General features: G+C 26.3%; 3 protein-coding genes across 4 annotated transcripts; 2 read left to right on the top strand and 1 right to left on the bottom strand.

Annotated features, from left to right (window-relative positions):
• The first annotated feature begins 4,505 nt into the window (after window positions 1-4,505).
• LOC127070587 (uncharacterized) lies at window positions 4,506-8,638 on the top strand. Its single transcript, XM_051008724.1, has 8 exons — window positions 4,506-5,032; window positions 5,099-5,206; window positions 5,327-5,472; window positions 5,546-5,747; window positions 5,860-6,016; window positions 7,110-7,262; window positions 7,355-7,754; window positions 7,908-8,638. Exons 1-8 carry the CDS (start codon window positions 4,813-4,815, stop codon window positions 8,160-8,162), a joined length of 1,641 nt encoding a protein of 546 aa, XP_050864681.1. The 5' UTR covers window positions 4,506-4,812; the 3' UTR covers window positions 8,163-8,638.
• A 733-nt stretch (window positions 8,639-9,371) lies between these two features.
• LOC127070588 (snurportin-1) lies at window positions 9,372-11,517 on the top strand. Of its 2 annotated transcripts, none has more exons than XM_051008727.1 (6): window positions 9,372-9,520; window positions 9,751-9,947; window positions 10,077-10,326; window positions 10,409-10,597; window positions 10,701-11,081; window positions 11,212-11,517. In XM_051008727.1, the coding sequence occupies exons 2-6, from the start codon at window positions 9,781-9,783 to the stop codon at window positions 11,245-11,247; spliced, it is 1,023 nt and encodes a 340-aa protein (XP_050864684.1). In that variant the 5' UTR covers window positions 9,372-9,520; window positions 9,751-9,780; the 3' UTR covers window positions 11,248-11,517. The 2 variants fall into 2 exon arrangements, with proteins under 2 accessions (XP_050864684.1, XP_050864685.1); XM_051008728.1 differs by lacking the exon at window positions 9,372-9,520 and adding an exon at window positions 9,547-9,672.
• On the bottom strand, window positions 11,398-13,093 carry LOC127070589 (centromere protein L-like). The gene is made up of 5 exons (XM_051008729.1): window positions 12,841-13,093; window positions 12,530-12,735; window positions 11,923-12,311; window positions 11,639-11,813; window positions 11,398-11,535 (listed from the first exon to the last, which is right to left on the bottom strand). Exons 1-5 carry the CDS (start codon window positions 12,971-12,973, stop codon window positions 11,446-11,448), a joined length of 993 nt encoding a protein of 330 aa, XP_050864686.1. The 5' UTR covers window positions 12,974-13,093; the 3' UTR covers window positions 11,398-11,445.
• Window positions 13,094-17,397: the final 4,304 nt, after the last annotated feature.

The following is a 17,397-nucleotide window of genomic DNA, read 5'->3' as shown; positions in this document are numbered from 1 at the left end:
ATATTGGCAACAATGACTCGATATTACTATTCTTCTTCGCTGTGTTAAACCTAAATTTTCTAAGTACTCATCAAATTACTTTTATGTCATTGACGAACTATATCTGAGGATTGAGAATTAAATTCATATTCATTTTTTCTCGATATAAATTAACAATTTTAAACTCAGAATAATGTTTATTGTCGATTATTGTAATTAAACAATAAATTCAATTTCAAAATATATCTGCATAACGTTGTTTCTTTTGTTACGAAGAAAAGCACTTACGATCGCCAATACGAACGTTCTTTTAGAAAGATGAGTATCATAGCCGATGACGTCATTCGTAACTATAAACATCCTTTTCTCAATGATTTTTATATACCGCATAGCGAACCGAACATTATGATATACATAGATAGAGATTGGTTGGTCAAATATTATCTATCCTTTCGTAAACAGGTTTATATATTACCAAGAAATCTTTATCTTTTGCGAAACATGCGAAACTATTCGACAGACGAACAAGATTCTTGGTTCTAACGTTATTAAAGTTTTAAAAATACTTTCTCCAAGCTTCTCATGTTCGGATATAGATACACATATATGTGTATATGTATATGTAGTACATTTATGTACATACATCAATGATTTATCGAAAAGTTTGACAGATGAATGGATATATGTATATATGTATAGGCGAGCTTGTTTTCGTACTAAGGAAAATCGGAAACGAAAAAAACGTTCTAGCTTTCTGTTAAAAGTCGTTCTTCTGTGTTATTGTTGGTCGATAGCCAGACCGTGTACACACGTATTTCTTTTTTAATCTTTTTCTTTGAACCACGGAGAATAGATTAACGGCATTTACACGGTGACAGAATAATGATAGATTTTTGCCTTTTCGTTGAAGTTAATACATTTCGTCGAATCCATTTCCTCCTTTTGATGTGGTACATTTTTAAAAGAGAGAGAAAGAAAGAAAAGGAGAAAAAATTTTGATGAATCAGCGGAAAATCTATAATTTTTTTAACATACATATTATTGCGTATCATAAAGGAGAGAGAAAGAGAAAGAGAGAAAAAACATTGATAAATAAATGTAAAATATGTATTTTTTTAAATATGAAAGTTATTATGTATTATAAAAGAGAGAGAGAGAGAGAGGGAGAGAGAGAGAAATAATGAAAAAAAATGTTGATAATTGAATATAAGATTTGTAAGAGTGTTAAATATATACATATTATTATGTACCATAAGAGAGAAAGAGAGAGAAAAAAATGTTCACGAATCAAGATAAAGTTTATAATATTTTTAATATACAGTACGTTTTTATTACATATTAAAAAAAAGAGAGAGTAAGAGAGGGAGAGAGAGAGAGAGAGAGAGAGAGAGAGAGAGAGAGAGAGATAAATGTTGATAAATTGGTGTAAAATTTGTAATTTTTTTTAATATATACATCATTATATATTGTAAAAAAAAGAAAAAGAAAGAAAGAGAAAGGAAGAGAGAAAGAGATATGTTAATGATGAAATAAATGAATGTAAATTTTGTATTTTTTTTAGATATAAACATTATTGTGTATCATAAGGGAAAAAGAGAAAGAAACCAAAATATTGATAAATCATTGTAAAATGTATAATTTAAAAAAAAATATGCTCGTTATTACATAACACAATTTTCTTCGATGTAGGAGATTCCTCAAATCAAACTTATCTATATATATAATATTGACATAACATATAAGTCACCCTTGCGTAGTAGAACTACTGTATCATAAACGGTTATGGTCCTCTCTCTTTAAAGTATAGTATAGGTACATATACGTTCATTCATGCATACATACATATACAATCCTAGTTATACTTATACAATACCATTGTAAATAGATAGATCATGTAAAATGTATTCGTAAGAGATTTCAGTACATACAATTGAAGATTACAAGAGAAAAATAAAGAATGTCATCTAAAATTAAAATTGTATTAATGTATTTTTGTATTAATGTAATCAATGTATTTTTACTTATTGTAATTTTTAATTGTAATGTTTACGTAATGTTTATTTATAAAAAAGTATAAAATCAATCATGGTTACTAATGTAATAAGTCATGTAATAAATTTAATATTTCCATGCAAATTAAAAAATTGAAAAGTCTTAGTGTACGCCATTGAACAGTGTTTCTTAAAATATTATCGTGATAGATTTCCAAATTTTAACAGAACATCTTGCTTATTTTATAGAGCAGATAGATATTAATAATAAAGAAATTAAGCATATAAATTAAAGAAAAAGTTAAGAAAAAAAAGAAAACAAACATTTATTTTCAAATTTTAATTATAATGTAAAACAAAATATGATGTAAAAAAAATTATAAACAAAAATAATATTTATATCCATAATTTTTCACATTTATTGACGAAACGTAATTCGAGAACCGTTGTCATAAACATTATTTTGATTAAAAATCAAATTGTTAATAATTACATATGCAACTTTTTGTTTCTCTAATATTCCTTCTTTTATTTCTGTACCTTTTGATCGACAAACATTTATATCATAAAATATGAAGCATTATTAATAAAATATAATAAAAATATATTGTTAACATTTTCATAATTGTTATTGATGATTAAAATGAATCTGATGTTATTCAATGAAAATGATTACAAAGCTACTGAACTGTTCGTGTGCCGTAAAATTTTTCAAATCCAAATTTCAAATTCACCAAGTATTTTTCTTTGTAAAAAATAATATTCGTCCAATTCTATAAAAAAATCTAGAATATATATTTGAATAATTGTAACATTCACCGTTTATTAACTCAATTTAACATTACATTCATTTTTACATATATTACATTTACATTATTACATTTACTTGTTTTTTTAACGTTCAATTGCTTCTAATACCTTCTAGCGTTAATATAATGCTTGAACTAAAAAAAAAACTACGCTGTTTTTAGTATCATTCTGGATACACAAAGTTCTCCGATTTGAATATTATATATAATATTATATATATATATATATATATATATATATATATATATATATACAGAGTTCGAACAAATATCTTGTAACTTTTTTTTGTAAGTTGAACTAAAGGAGTTAGTTGCAAAATTTTTGAATGTGAACAATTTTTTTTTATTTCTCAAATTATAAAAATCGACCTTTTTAAATGAATATTTATCATTTCTTTTCTTGTACTTTTATAATAGTGATTATTTCCAATCGAAATCATATACAGTAAAAAACTGCTATTATGCGTTTGACATAATCGATATCTTAAATATTAAAGTAGTTAATTTCATAATATGAAAAACAATCATCAAATTATATAATATTTTCAGATTTGTTTCAAATGTAGATCATTGGCTATTAAATCATCAAAATGCACAACTTCGTCATTTGTAAATACTATATCTCTATAAGATTAAGTATTAATTATAGTATAGTATGAATCTTTCAATCAATCGTTAGGATGCCGATTATCTGATAAACGATGCACAGTAGCCATTTTTTACTATTATATAAATATGTAAACAAAAAAATTATAGGAAATTGTTTAAAAATAAAACCATGTTGATCTTTATATCTCGAGAAGGTCACGAAAAAAGATTTTTACGTGCACTTTACACCTGACTCAGACACGTGCAAATTACTCTTATTAAATTATCTTGTAATTTCAATCAGTCACGATATATATCCTCGTACATCTATGGACGTACGACCTATATAGATAGTTTTAAATTCTATCTATTTTGTTATGTATACGTAAGACTAAATTAAAAAAAGTTTCATGAAAATGTGAAATAATTTGTAACGATACGGAACTAAAAAAGATTATTAATGATTAATTATGATTTGTAAAATTTTTATCAATGAAAGTTAACAAGATTAATCCTGTGTTGGATTTTAGATCGATAGAGATAATGGTAGGAGATTCGACGTTTCCTATAATAATATTATTAAGCAGTGTTATCAAGGAAATTTTACATCAACCAGATTTAACAAATAATACGATAGTTATGCAAGGGTTAGTTGTGTAATGAGTATTAAATATATGTCATCTGACAATCAATATACTACGATAAGAAGCTTAAAGATTATTAAAGGTGGTTCTCACGTTGTTTTTACGAATATACAGAAATAGTGCGATAAACTAGTACATTTTTTAACGATGTTTTAATTCCTTTAATCGTACGAAACGATTTTTTCTTTGCAAGGACACTCACATACGAAAGATTCCAAAGAATTTATTTTCTGTGATTCGCATGAAACCAATTGTTTTTATTATACGAAATCAATTCGTTCGCAATAAAAATTTCCAGGAAAATAAAGGTTCGTCTAAGATGTCGTCGAGTACCTATAATCAAAATACGAAATTCAATCCTTAACTCGATGAAAATTGTGAAAAAAAAGCTTGCTTTGAGAGCGCCTGATTTGCGGACGCACAGGTAAAACCTTAGAAATTCACATAATACATGTCACGGCTTCCTTATAAAGCTCGCATTTTTCAATACCAAGGTCTGCACTCGGAAGAGAGACCCCAGTCTTCGAATATAACGGGTTTCGATCAACTACTTTGAAATATCGTTAATCAAACGCGTAAAACTCGATCGAACGTGAATAATTTTCTTTATTATTTTACAAACGTATCGTACGAGTAATAATAAAAAATAGGATATGATAAAGCGTGTAAGTGAAAGTTTAGTGTTCGAATAAAAGAGAAGAAGAAGGAAGAAACAAAAGAAACATTTTTTTCCGCTTTACGACTTATATAACGAGAGAAAGTAATTGATCGAGGGAAGAAGAATAAGAAAGGAATAAGATAATGGAAAAATTTCGACAATGGGGTCTCATTTGCGCGATCATTGCAGCATGTACTTGCGGAGTTCGTACGGAATGTGAATCTCGAGGACATATTTCCTTGTTGACGAGCATTCACGATGACGCACCTTGTAAAAAAATATCTACAAAAGGTGTTTTGCTTTACGAGGCAGCAAAATTATTGACGGAAATTCATAACAATAAATCAAATACCATGGACATAGGTAATTTTAGAATTGTTATAACTTGTTAAAGATATCAAATGATGCGATACGATCTTGCGGTTACAGAAATAGCTGTTTTCGATACGTGCGGTAGCATCACGGGTGCATTGAAAGCAGCTATGAAAGCTTTAGTTGCAGCGGATGTTAATTGTTTGCAAGCACCTCATTATTTGGGTAAATATTTTGTATCTGATAAAATGATTTAACGTGAAATCATCGAATTTTTCGATAATTTTGATGACACGTTGTATACCCGATTATTCATTTTGTTTTTTTTTCCTGTTTATCTTACAGGTATAATCGGTCCCGATACTACAACCAATGCTGAAGCTGTTCACAAAGTAACATCTATATTAAAGATACCACATATTGTTAGAAAAGCATCTAACGCGCCGTATCTTCATCAACTCGTCCACGAATCTGATTCCTATTTGGTCGAGGTAACGAGCATTTTTGATAATGACATTGCGATGTGATACAGATGTAAAAGAAATATGATATTATTATTTATAGGGAGTTTTAAAAATCGTTCAATTGTTGAAATGGAAATCGTTCACATTGGTTGCTAACGTCGAAGAAGAATTAGACGACGATGTGCAAAATATCGCTAAGAAATTAACTATGGCGGCGATTGCGAAGAACTTATGCGTTCTTGTTCACAACGACGATGACGACGATGACAACGACAAAGATAACATTAACGATAAAAACGAAGGTAAAATAAATTTCATTTTCCAAAAAAGTAATTGGTTATTTTAAGGAAATTTATATCTCATATTATTTTATATTTCTTTATTTATAAATTTTATTAAATATTATTTTTTCAGACTATACGTCCCATGTTATACATATTGGACAACCCGACAAAGGATTTTTTAATAAATTTGTAAATGCGACTGTTCTTGTTGTTAGCGAAGGAAATCTCGATGAACATTTGAATAGTGTTGATACATCTAACACCATATTGCTTTTGGAAGATTCGAGGTAATGATCTTTATATTTCTACTATCAGTTGATTATAAATTAACGATCAGTTGAATATTTCCTTTGTTAGATGTAATAAAGAAACAAAAGATCTATTAAGAAAATTAAGAGTATGAGATAAAACACTCGAATTTCGGAAAGTTTAACGATTTTTAATTTTTCTTATGGAACGTCATGCATTTTTTTTTCTTTTTTATTAATTGAATATTTTAATTATTAAAGTAACCATTATTAAAGTATAGTTAATGATTAAGCAGATATTAATGTGTGAATTATATTATGTATTTACAAATAGTAATATTATAAAGTATAATATTATAACTAATGATATAGAGGTAAATTTTGGTAATTGATAAATTGTTAACCAAGGTCTTGTTAGATGGTTATTTACGTCACCAGATTTAACAGCTTTAAATCTGTTTTGTGTGATTTTATAAAAGTTACGGTATACTAAGTACAGCTTAGAAATTTAGAAGAACTACAAGCGAGAATTATAAACGTCTTTAATCAAATAACACCTGAAATGTTAAAATACAAAAAAATACAATTACAAGATTACAAGTTGATTGTGCATAACAAAATAGTCGTAAATATATTGAACATTTATTAAATTAACTAAGTTATTATCTTTTTTGTTATTATAAACTAATTTTAAAGTCTTTTGTGTTCAATTAATAATTTTAATAAGGTGATAATTAAACTAATTGTAAGATCTAATTTTTTCATGTCTTAATGGTCAATTTTTTTAAAGTTTACATTTGAAATATAACTATACAAACTAATATCTCGTTAATTACTAACTTATTTAACGATTCTTTTTCAAGATAATTGAACAAAATATCTAATCTATAATTAAAAAAAAGATGTTTCATAAGAAAAAACTAAAAATCGTTAAATTGCCGATTTAATCGAAAGTACTCTTATTTCGTGTTCTTAAAATATTTGACGTGTGAAATAAAACTTTTTTTAATAGATTTAATAGATTTTTCTATTGTCGCTATAATAAACGAGATATTCAATTTGATCCTTAATTTATAATCAACCATGTATATATTGAAACGTTGTAATAAATGTTACGATTCGTTACGTAAAGAGAAGTATTACCTGGACTCGAAAGAAGAGTCGATACATCAAAATGGTGGTCTGGAGGTGATGGAACCGATAAGTATGATGCCGAAGCATTAAGAGAAGTAAGATGGCTCGAAGATGCGATTGAAATTTATATTAAGGCAATCGATATGGTGTGGTAAATACATAGATTCAATTCATTCTTATCGTATTAAATAATATATCATTATAATTTGTTTTTACTGGTAATAACTTCGTTGTTATTTTTAGCAAAAAGAAAAAATGCAAGAACCCAATGAACTCCGTAGATTGGAACAACATTCTATCGAACGTATTGATATCTCATAATATTGAATCACAGGATGCCCCACAGTCTCTTGATCTCTTGATAAAAATGAAAGGTTCCAAATTAGAAAATCTTGGCAGCGTGATCGTAAAAAAGAATTCGGTGAAGATTCAATGGGAAGAGGAAGATGACGACGACGACGACAATGACGATGACAATGGAAAGAATGACGATATACCAGATGCATTTGAGAAAATCGTATCGGAGGAAAAAGGTACTCGTTCTGGATGTGCAACGAAGGAAATGAAAATGTTATACGAGAACGGACACGACACGACTCACATTCTCGTATCTGAAATGGACGATAGCGAATGGTGGACCATGGTAAGTGATAAAAAATTTGAAAAAAAACAAGAGAAAAAAGAAACGAAAAAGAGAAAAAAAGAAAATCTATCATTTTCCTTACTTCACTCGTAAAAATTGATTTTTAACGTTTCATTATTTTTTTCATTTTCATTTTTCTGTTGTTGTTAATAGGTTGGTACGGTCAGTGGCGTGGGTGTTGCCATGTTCGTCGTTGGTATTCTAGCCGTTTATGTCGTATACACGAATATACGTGGTCCAGTACAAAAACATAACAAATCTCGAATCGACAGAGACACAAGTTTGAGAAGAGTAGGAAGTGACAGGGAATTACCTACATCTGCTCGTACTACGAGACAAACTCGTGGAGCACAGAGAAGAGACAGTAACAGAAGCATCAGAAGTAATATATCCGACAAAAGTGTTTAAAACGTGAAAACGTGTTTTCTTTCTTATTTTCCTTCTTTTTCAATAACGATAACTGATGTTATTAAATTATCTTTAAATTAAGATCAGAATGCAATTCTAAATACTTTGTAAAAATTGGAAATTAAAATGATATTAACAATAGTCGGAGGGAAATAGAAATATATTACATTATCTCGAATAAATTAATTAAAACGATCTTTTGTTATATCATCGACAAGTGCACATTGATTAATTGATCGTTCAACATTAATTTGCCATTCTTTTAATGTCAACAAATATACATACATATGTACATACATACATACATACATACATACAGATAGACAGACAGACAGACAGACAGACAGCAAACACATACACACATGTCATTGTTGATGTTAAATGATATTAAATAAGCATGCTTCAGAGATTATATATTGTTTTGTTTTACATTTGTACGTCGGGACTTCTGTTAAAATACATCAGTTTTTTATTCACCTGTTATTATATTTACCTTTAGTTAATGATACAAATTTTTTAATCAATTTTAATCAATATTTTTTGTTTGCTTAATTAAAATTTATAATTACAGTAACTATACATACATTTTTTTTTCTTTCGTTTCTTTTAGAAGAAAATAAAGAACAATAAAGAATAAATTAGAAATTGTTTCCTAAAATAAAGGAAGAAAGAAGATAAAAGTAAGCTACGTTCAATTATTTCTGTGAACTTTTAGAACATTTATTATAAAACATAACATACATAGCATACTAAATAATAATATTATCACTTCAAAAAAACAATTTAATTTTGATACTTTTCACAAGAATAAAATTTTTTTTATTTTTGTGTTTAAAAATTCATAAAACTGTAGATTTATAATTCAATGCATAATTTCAATTAGATTTGTTTAATTAGATTTTTTCATTAATTCACCTATTGTTCACTAATGAAAATTCACTAATTGAAAACATTAAATCTAGGATGACAAGAAAAATTAATAATTTTTAAATGTATGTTTATCCGTGAAATATTAAAAAATTTCCAAATAAAGTCCGAAGTAAAATACAAAATGGTTGTTTTAGAAAAAAAAAGAAAATAAATAAATTAAGAAGGACAGAATAATGAAATAAAGAACTGTCTTTTTAAATAAATAACATGGTCATTATATTTATTATAATATTAATGAATTATTAAAACTTTGATTATGCAAAGTAGTGAAATTTTTGATTTCACTTATATCTTATTATCAATGAAAAGAAAATGAAAAAAAAAAATTTACAATTAATATGAAAAGAAATATTCATTGATCTGCTAGAGGACGTTTCAGTCAAAGAAAATTTGTCTTCATCTGATCAATACTCTCCAGACATAAAAAGGTATGATAGTACTTATTTATTTACATATTTATAAATTAAATTGTCCAATAAAAAACAGAAACAGTAATAATACTTATTAAATATTTGTTTAGTGGCAATAGAATTGTATATACGAAGAACAAAGATTTTATATCAATGTGACGTATTTATAGGTTATACATTCTACTGTACATCAATTTGACATAGCGATAGTATATGATATTCTACTATATAAACAATATTTTTTATAGTATAAAGAATTTTAAAACGTGATATCAACAATGGCAGCACATATGAGTATGCCATGGTTTAAGGACAAAACTGGTGAGATAGATCGATCATTATTTTACAAGAAACCGATTACGAAAGATAATTATAAACTAGGACCTGATCACATTGACAATCCTCAGGAGTTAAGACGTCAAAGAATTTTAGAAATTCAAAAAAGGTAAAACGTATTACAAAAAGAATTGAAATACGAAGAAATGAAGTGATCATTGACAATAGAATATATTTAAATATATATTTCAATTAATATTTATCGTTCTTGATAATCTAAGAAATTATGTTTATATAGAAATAGAGATCTCAAATATAATGCTGGACGAGACATAATAGAAATTTTTAAATCTGACGATGAAGAAGAAGAAGAAGAAATGGAATTTGATTGTAGTAACAAGTCTAAGAAAAGATATGAACGATCCAAACATTACGCCAATCAATTCATGTTGTCTGAATGGCTGACTGAACTACCTTGGGATATTCTAGACAAATGGATTATTGTAGCTTGTCCTCAAGGCAAAAGAACCTTAGTAGTTGCACGCAAAGTATATATCATATATATTGATATAAGCTAAATAATAAGGAAACATTTTATTATAAATAAAAATATTACTATTATTTTAATAGAATACAACAAAGGCTTTTAACAGACGTGGTAATAGGGTAGGAAAATTTCAATCTTTACTGCCTGGAGGAAATTCTGATGAACATCATAGTCATTGCACTATTTTGGATTGTATATGGGTAGAAAAAGAAAAGACATATGTTGTCTTGGATGTGCTAGCATGGTCTAATCAATCCCTTTTAAATTGTGATGTAATATATATATATATATCTATATATTTATATATATCTCATTTATGTCATCGAATATGTTATAAAATTGAACATTTCTTTTTAATGAAATTTTTTATTTCAGTCAGAATTTCGATTCTTTTGGTTGAAATCAAAATTTGAAGAAATAGCAGATTTGAAAAAGGGTGGAGTTCGTAACAATACTTATTCTATTTTATTTTTACCACATGTATATGTTGGTAGTAGTCTAGAATCAGTCGTAGCGGATGTATCTGCTATAGCACCTTTGGATGGACTTTTATTTTATCATCGTCATGCATTATATACTCAGGGTCGCACACCTCTTGTAACATGGTTGAAGGGTTTTATGTTGCCTGAAATACTTGGAATAACTTTACCTTCTCCATATGACGAAAAACCTGATGATTACATAGACATCAAGCATTATTTGCTAAATTTCAAAGAAAAGAAGCAGAAGGAGAAAGCAATTGCTTCAACAAGTAATGTAAGTTTGAAAAACATATCACTAAAAACTGATAATGAAATTGAGTCATTACTAAGGATATTAAAAAATTCATTATAATTGTTCATATAAATTTTATTTAATGATACGTATATTTTTTTTTATATAACAGATGGAAATTGTGGACGAGGATATTGAATCAATATAAACTTGGACTTAAACATAATAGACGATCTTCTGACTGAAGAGACATACAATATATAAGTAATTGATGTTCTAATTTAATATAACTAAATTATATTTCATTCGTAACAAATTTATTATCTGTGTAATAAATATATAATTAATCTAATCAAAAAGTAAAAAAAAAAACTATATAACCATATGTCAAATACATTATAACTCATCATAAAAATAATGCATGTAACATGTCTACAGATTTTTCTGTCATATATAATAAAACACGCTTCATAATTTCTGGATGCATTATCTTCATCTAAACAATAACAATAATAAATAAATAAATAATAATTTTAAATTTAATACTATTACTTTATATATCCATAAATTAAGAAATTTATTTATAATTAACAACTAACCTTGTTATTCATTAAAGTTCCTCTAGGTAAACTGATTCTATGTAAAGTGCATAGTCCTAATTCTAATCCAGCAATTTTTTTCATTTGAACCTGTAGACACTTGCGAAACCTTTGTATGTGTTCAATAGTCAGATTTATTACTATCTGTGTTTCATTATTTTGATTTTCCATTATACTGTAAATTAATTTATGATGTAAATTTTTATTGTTAATATATTATATATATGTATATGTAATCAATTATAATAATTATAGCTCTTTTAAATGTTAATATCAAAACTTACGCCTTTAAAATATTTATTAGATCTAAGGTACTAAATTTAGCAGTAATTGTATTTGTAGATGATAATCCAGGCACTATATATTCTAATCGAACTTCTTCGGTACTGTTTGGATAATTTTCTTCACTAGTAGGTAAAATTATAATTGGAAGTAGCCACATCAAATCGTCTTGTTCGATAGGTAATGCAATTATAAGACAGTCAAACATACGATTAAAAGTGGAATGTACAACATTCATACAGGTACGAGTACCACGGCACAATAACAAAGGCAATTTGACAGAATTGCTGGCCTTTAAATCATTATTTGTCTTCAATGATAGAAAAAATCCTCTATAAATACACTTTTCTATATTTTTCTCTTGATCAAGTTTTTTTGCATAAACTTCAACCTGTAGTAAATATATATATATATATATATATATATATATATATATATATATATATATATATTTATAAATGTATAAATATATATATATATATATATAATCTTTTTCGTTTAATTTTAGCATCATTACACATAATTATCTTGTTTAGTTTTATATATTTTTTAATAATTTTAAGATATGAATAAAAGAAAATAAAAAAAACTAATAGATAAAACTTAAACCTTTAGCAAAGGTAAATTCATAATATCTGATAAAGTATTTTCTATAAAAGATAAATGTGCATCATATGCAACATTCTCTTGTGACAAATTAGTTGCTATCTCTTCCCTCAATCGTTTTCCATATAACTTGAGAGTAGTTTTATCATCATATTGAAATCCAAATAATGCTGATACTCCATAAATATTCCATGTTAAAGATATTATTTCTAGAATATAGAACGTGTGAAAATGTTAAATTTATTATAAATATATGATTACAAAAGGAAAAAGATACATAAATAAATAAAAATATATTTTTCTAATTACTGTACCATCTAATGTTTTTATGTCCCCTTCCTCCTCTGGGGTTAACGATTGTTCTAAACAAAATTTTAATCTAGGTGTACTATACGGTGTTTGCACTGTTATCCGACTAGTACCGGGTAAAGTACTTGTATTTTCCATTATTCGATAGTTAATACAGTAATATATTTATATATAAAATACACTACATAAAATTCATAAAACTTCATTCTTAAACTTTTGCAAACCGTTCTCCCGCCAATTAAAAAACATATATTTACAATTTTCATGAGATGCGCAAGTTCGTTATAACATTGCCATTGGTGCCATCTAACGGATAAAAATAAAATAATCAAAAAATTTAATATCTTTTAATTTAATGCAGACACAAGATGTATATATATATATTTTTATTCAATAAATAGTTTAATTTAAGAGAGATACATAAAACAAAAAGGTTTAATAAATTATTTTGCTGGAGAATCGAATGTAATGTGTACATGTTTGAAAATTAGTCAAGCACGCTAATTGGTTCGTCCTTGTAATTGATTCTTATTGGATAATAATGCTACCAATAAATTTAAATATCGAGAACGTTGTTTTGCATTCGTCAGAATGATTTAGTAGCTGTCAAGGTTTTGTACATGTTTGTTTTTATCATTATATTTAAATAATTATTAAAATATTAATTAATTGAATATGAATTAAAATATTAATTAAAAAATATAAGTATCGATCAGTAAGTTGTAAGAAACGCATACGTGTAAGTAAATGGATATATGTTTTTCCCTTTTTATTTTTTTATTTAAAAATAAATATTTATAAAGGCTCATAGATTATACAAACTTTAAATACTCTTTTTGATTTATAACAAAAAAATATATATATATAAAATTCCCTATATATAGTATAATTTGTGATATTAACTTTAATCATAAAAACCTAACCTAAGTAATCAGTGTAATTACCGTCCCAATTGTAAATACTTTTGATATAAATATGATTGATAATATTGTACAATATCTTTCGATATTATTGTTAATAACGATGATGGCTTTTAGAAACTTTCCTTCTATATAATTAAATTTTAATGCTATTAGAGCCACTTCGAATAACCTCGGCTAACTTTAATCAAAGCTTAATTCGATCATCAGTGTAGCAGACAGTAAACCTTGTAAATATATTCGTTCTTGATCTATATTTTCATTATATCAATAATCATTTAATAATCTTATATATAATAGTGAAACAAACAGAATATTAATTAAAATAATCTTAGAGAATATATATTTGCATTCCATATGCATATTTCATATTATGTATTTTCATACTATGTATATATAAAATGTTTAAGTGGTTATTGATATCACGGGAATATAGGTTAGAATGACATATAGTTAAAAGTTCTACTGTTGGCTAAACTGCTGGCATCGAGTTATCCTTGATTAAAAAGTTAATCAAACTTCGGGTCAAAATGGCGTTCGTTTAAAATGCCAAAATTGACAATATTAGTGACGCAACGTGATTCTGTTACTGAGATTACTGATTGAGATCTATGATCCTGACACGTTTTGTTAAGAATTCAAGACAGTATGAATAATGGTAGAAATTTTCTCTTAGACGCTATACGAAGTCAGACACTATATAAATTAAATATATTCGACGTTATACATATGATGTTCGTTTGAGGATTATTCTTGCAAGAAGTTATGTACCTAAATCAGTATTTAAAACGTTATAAAAAAACGCTAAACATTTTGGTTTTGGATGCTCAATTAAGAATTTGTCGATAAGTCTAAGGACTTAACTCTACATATATAGATATATTTTAAAACATATACTTTTATTACGTGATATTTCAATGAATACGAGAAACTTTAATGACATTACGACATCTAGTGACAATGTGACGTACTGCTCCATTCGCGCGGAGAGTCAAAGAATTGAATTTCTTTAGCCTATCTCAAATCTAAGAAATATTTCGAGAATGTTAGAGTGTGTTATTGAAAGTTTAAATAAAAAAAATTAAATGGATAAATACATATTCATTTTTAATCTGTAAAATAAAAGACATCGTTCTGTATCATTCAAAACGCGAACAGTCGTGGCAATTTATGTATATGATTTTTAAATGGTATATAGCAACTGCTACAAGTGCTATTGACATCTAGCGGTACTTCGACGAAGGACACTCTTGGCGCCATCTACCGAGACACTATCTTCTGAGACTCCATCTACCGTATTTATCATTCTTTAATAAGATCAGTGCACAATACCTACTGAGATAATGTAAGTTAAAAGCAAACAGTATTTATCCGAAGAACTCCATTATTGTCATATAACAATACTTTTACGAATATAAACGGTGAACTTAAGAAAGAACAATTTTGAGAATAATGTCAAATAATTGAGATAAGAATAATTTCAATTCTTTTGTTACGGGGAAATCGATTAAGATGTTTTGTTTTTGAATTTTATTCTATAAAAGCAAGTTTATTTTGGAGGATAGACAGGGATGGAAATCTGTGGACTTTTCGCTTTTTCTATTCGTTATAGATGTAATTTTATTATACCGCAACTATTGCCAATTTTTAGTCACCAATGAAGTGATATCAGAAGTTCGATATAACTTAAATAAAATTGTAAACCTTGAGACAATTTATTAATAACAGGTAAATAATATTCGTGGAATATAAAATTGGAAATAAAAATTAAACTCTATAAAAAATTATATTTCTTTATAAGAAAGCATTACGCAAACAACTGTGAGTGTAACAATAAAGAAATAAAAATAAAGATAATGAGATTATGAAATATAATCAACGTTTTATTAATGAAATTTATGCAAAATAGAGAACACATAAATGACAATAAATTTAATATAAAAATAATCATTAATAAGTAGATACTAATAATCTATAATAATTAATATATTAAATGAATAAATTTCGATTATTATTTATTGGGTCAACATTTTGTAAACCTATTTAACATATAATTGTTTTAAATAAATGGTCAATATTTGTAATAAAATATCAGCACGTGATATAAATGGTCAATATTATTAATACCGATTGATAAAAAAATTGCCGATATATTAATTAAAATATTTGTAAATATAACAATTTATCAATATAACAATATTTCATAAATAATAATAATCTTATAAATCAGTATAAATAATAATAATAATATTTCTTATATTGTAAATAATTATAATTATTTATATCGATTAATTACATTATCTACTGATATTTCATTATAAATTATTCATAAACAGGTTGTTCAGGTTTTTCAGTATTAGTCAGCGTTTTTCTCGTAAGTGATAAATATTAGAAAATAATATTAAAAGAAAAAGATTTTTTATTTTGAGTATTACTATGAGCTGTGTAATAACGATCTCCAATTTTTTCAACAAAATGTTATATATTTTTATATCGTATGAAATCGTACGTTAAGACAGATTCATTCATATATATAAGCATGACATTCAAGGACATATAAGATCAGAAATGAAAAAGACATTTTGGATAATACTTCGCGGTTATAAATATTTTTTACTTCTACGATTTTTACATTTATTTGTCTTTCTTTTTCCTTTTTTCTTTTCATTTTTCACAGTTAAAGTGTGTTCATTGCTGTTTTTGAGAATATTACAGACTGCAATACAATTCACAGACCAATCAGTCAATGATAATCAACATCAACGTATGTATTTGAATAACACGTATTTTTGTGGTTAAAAGTATTTTTTATTATTACGATTTATTAGATTAAATATAACTGTGTGTGTATTTTTTTTTATTGGTGGTTAAAGTGTGTCCATTGTTGTTTCTATTATCATAAGAGAATTCCAATATTACTTTACAGACCAGTTAATGATATTCAATAGAAATGAATGTATTTGAATAATAATTTGCGATTGAATATCTTTGCGGTTAGATATATTTGTTGCTTTTGTAATAATTTATCTCGTTAAATGTGACTTATCTTTTCCTGTTTTCTTATTCACGATTAAAGTGTATTCATTGCTGCGTCTATTGTTATAAGACAATTTTAGTATTATTTAACAGACTAACCAGTCAGTAATATTTAACAGAAACATATGCATCGCTATAAAATACAATAGGAAGCAGATATTCCATGGATTTATTACGAGTGTCATGGAAAGAAAAAACAATAAAAAGAACCATAAAACCAAATACTTTTTTAAAGGTGAAGTTTTTGACCTTGCATGATCTTAAAGGTCATCCTCATGCAAATGAACAAATTCACCTTGACATACAGTTTCTTACGATATAAAAATATATGTAGCATTCCATTAAAATAATTCAAAATCACATTTCAAGGTGATCCCTTGACAACTATTGAAGATATAAAAAATATAATATCCTCTATTACTTAGCTACGTAACAAAAAAAAAGAATAAAAATAAAAAAAAAATAAAGGAACTTTTCCTTTTAATATTTTTTTAACATTTTCTAATAATTATCATTTACAAGAAAAACGTTGATTAGTAATATCGTGAACACTGTATAATGTATATTTATTTTTGAAACAAAACTTATCGTCCATTAATAAAAATA

The sequence above is a fragment of the Vespula vulgaris genome, chromosome 19 (genome assembly GCF_905475345.1).
Source record: "Vespula vulgaris chromosome 19, iyVesVulg1.1, whole genome shotgun sequence".
In the NCBI taxonomy this organism is placed as follows: Eukaryota; Metazoa; Arthropoda; class Insecta; order Hymenoptera; family Vespidae; genus Vespula; species Vespula vulgaris.
The sequence above is the reverse complement of the archived record's forward strand: the minus strand, read 5'-3'. Positions and strand labels throughout refer to the sequence as shown.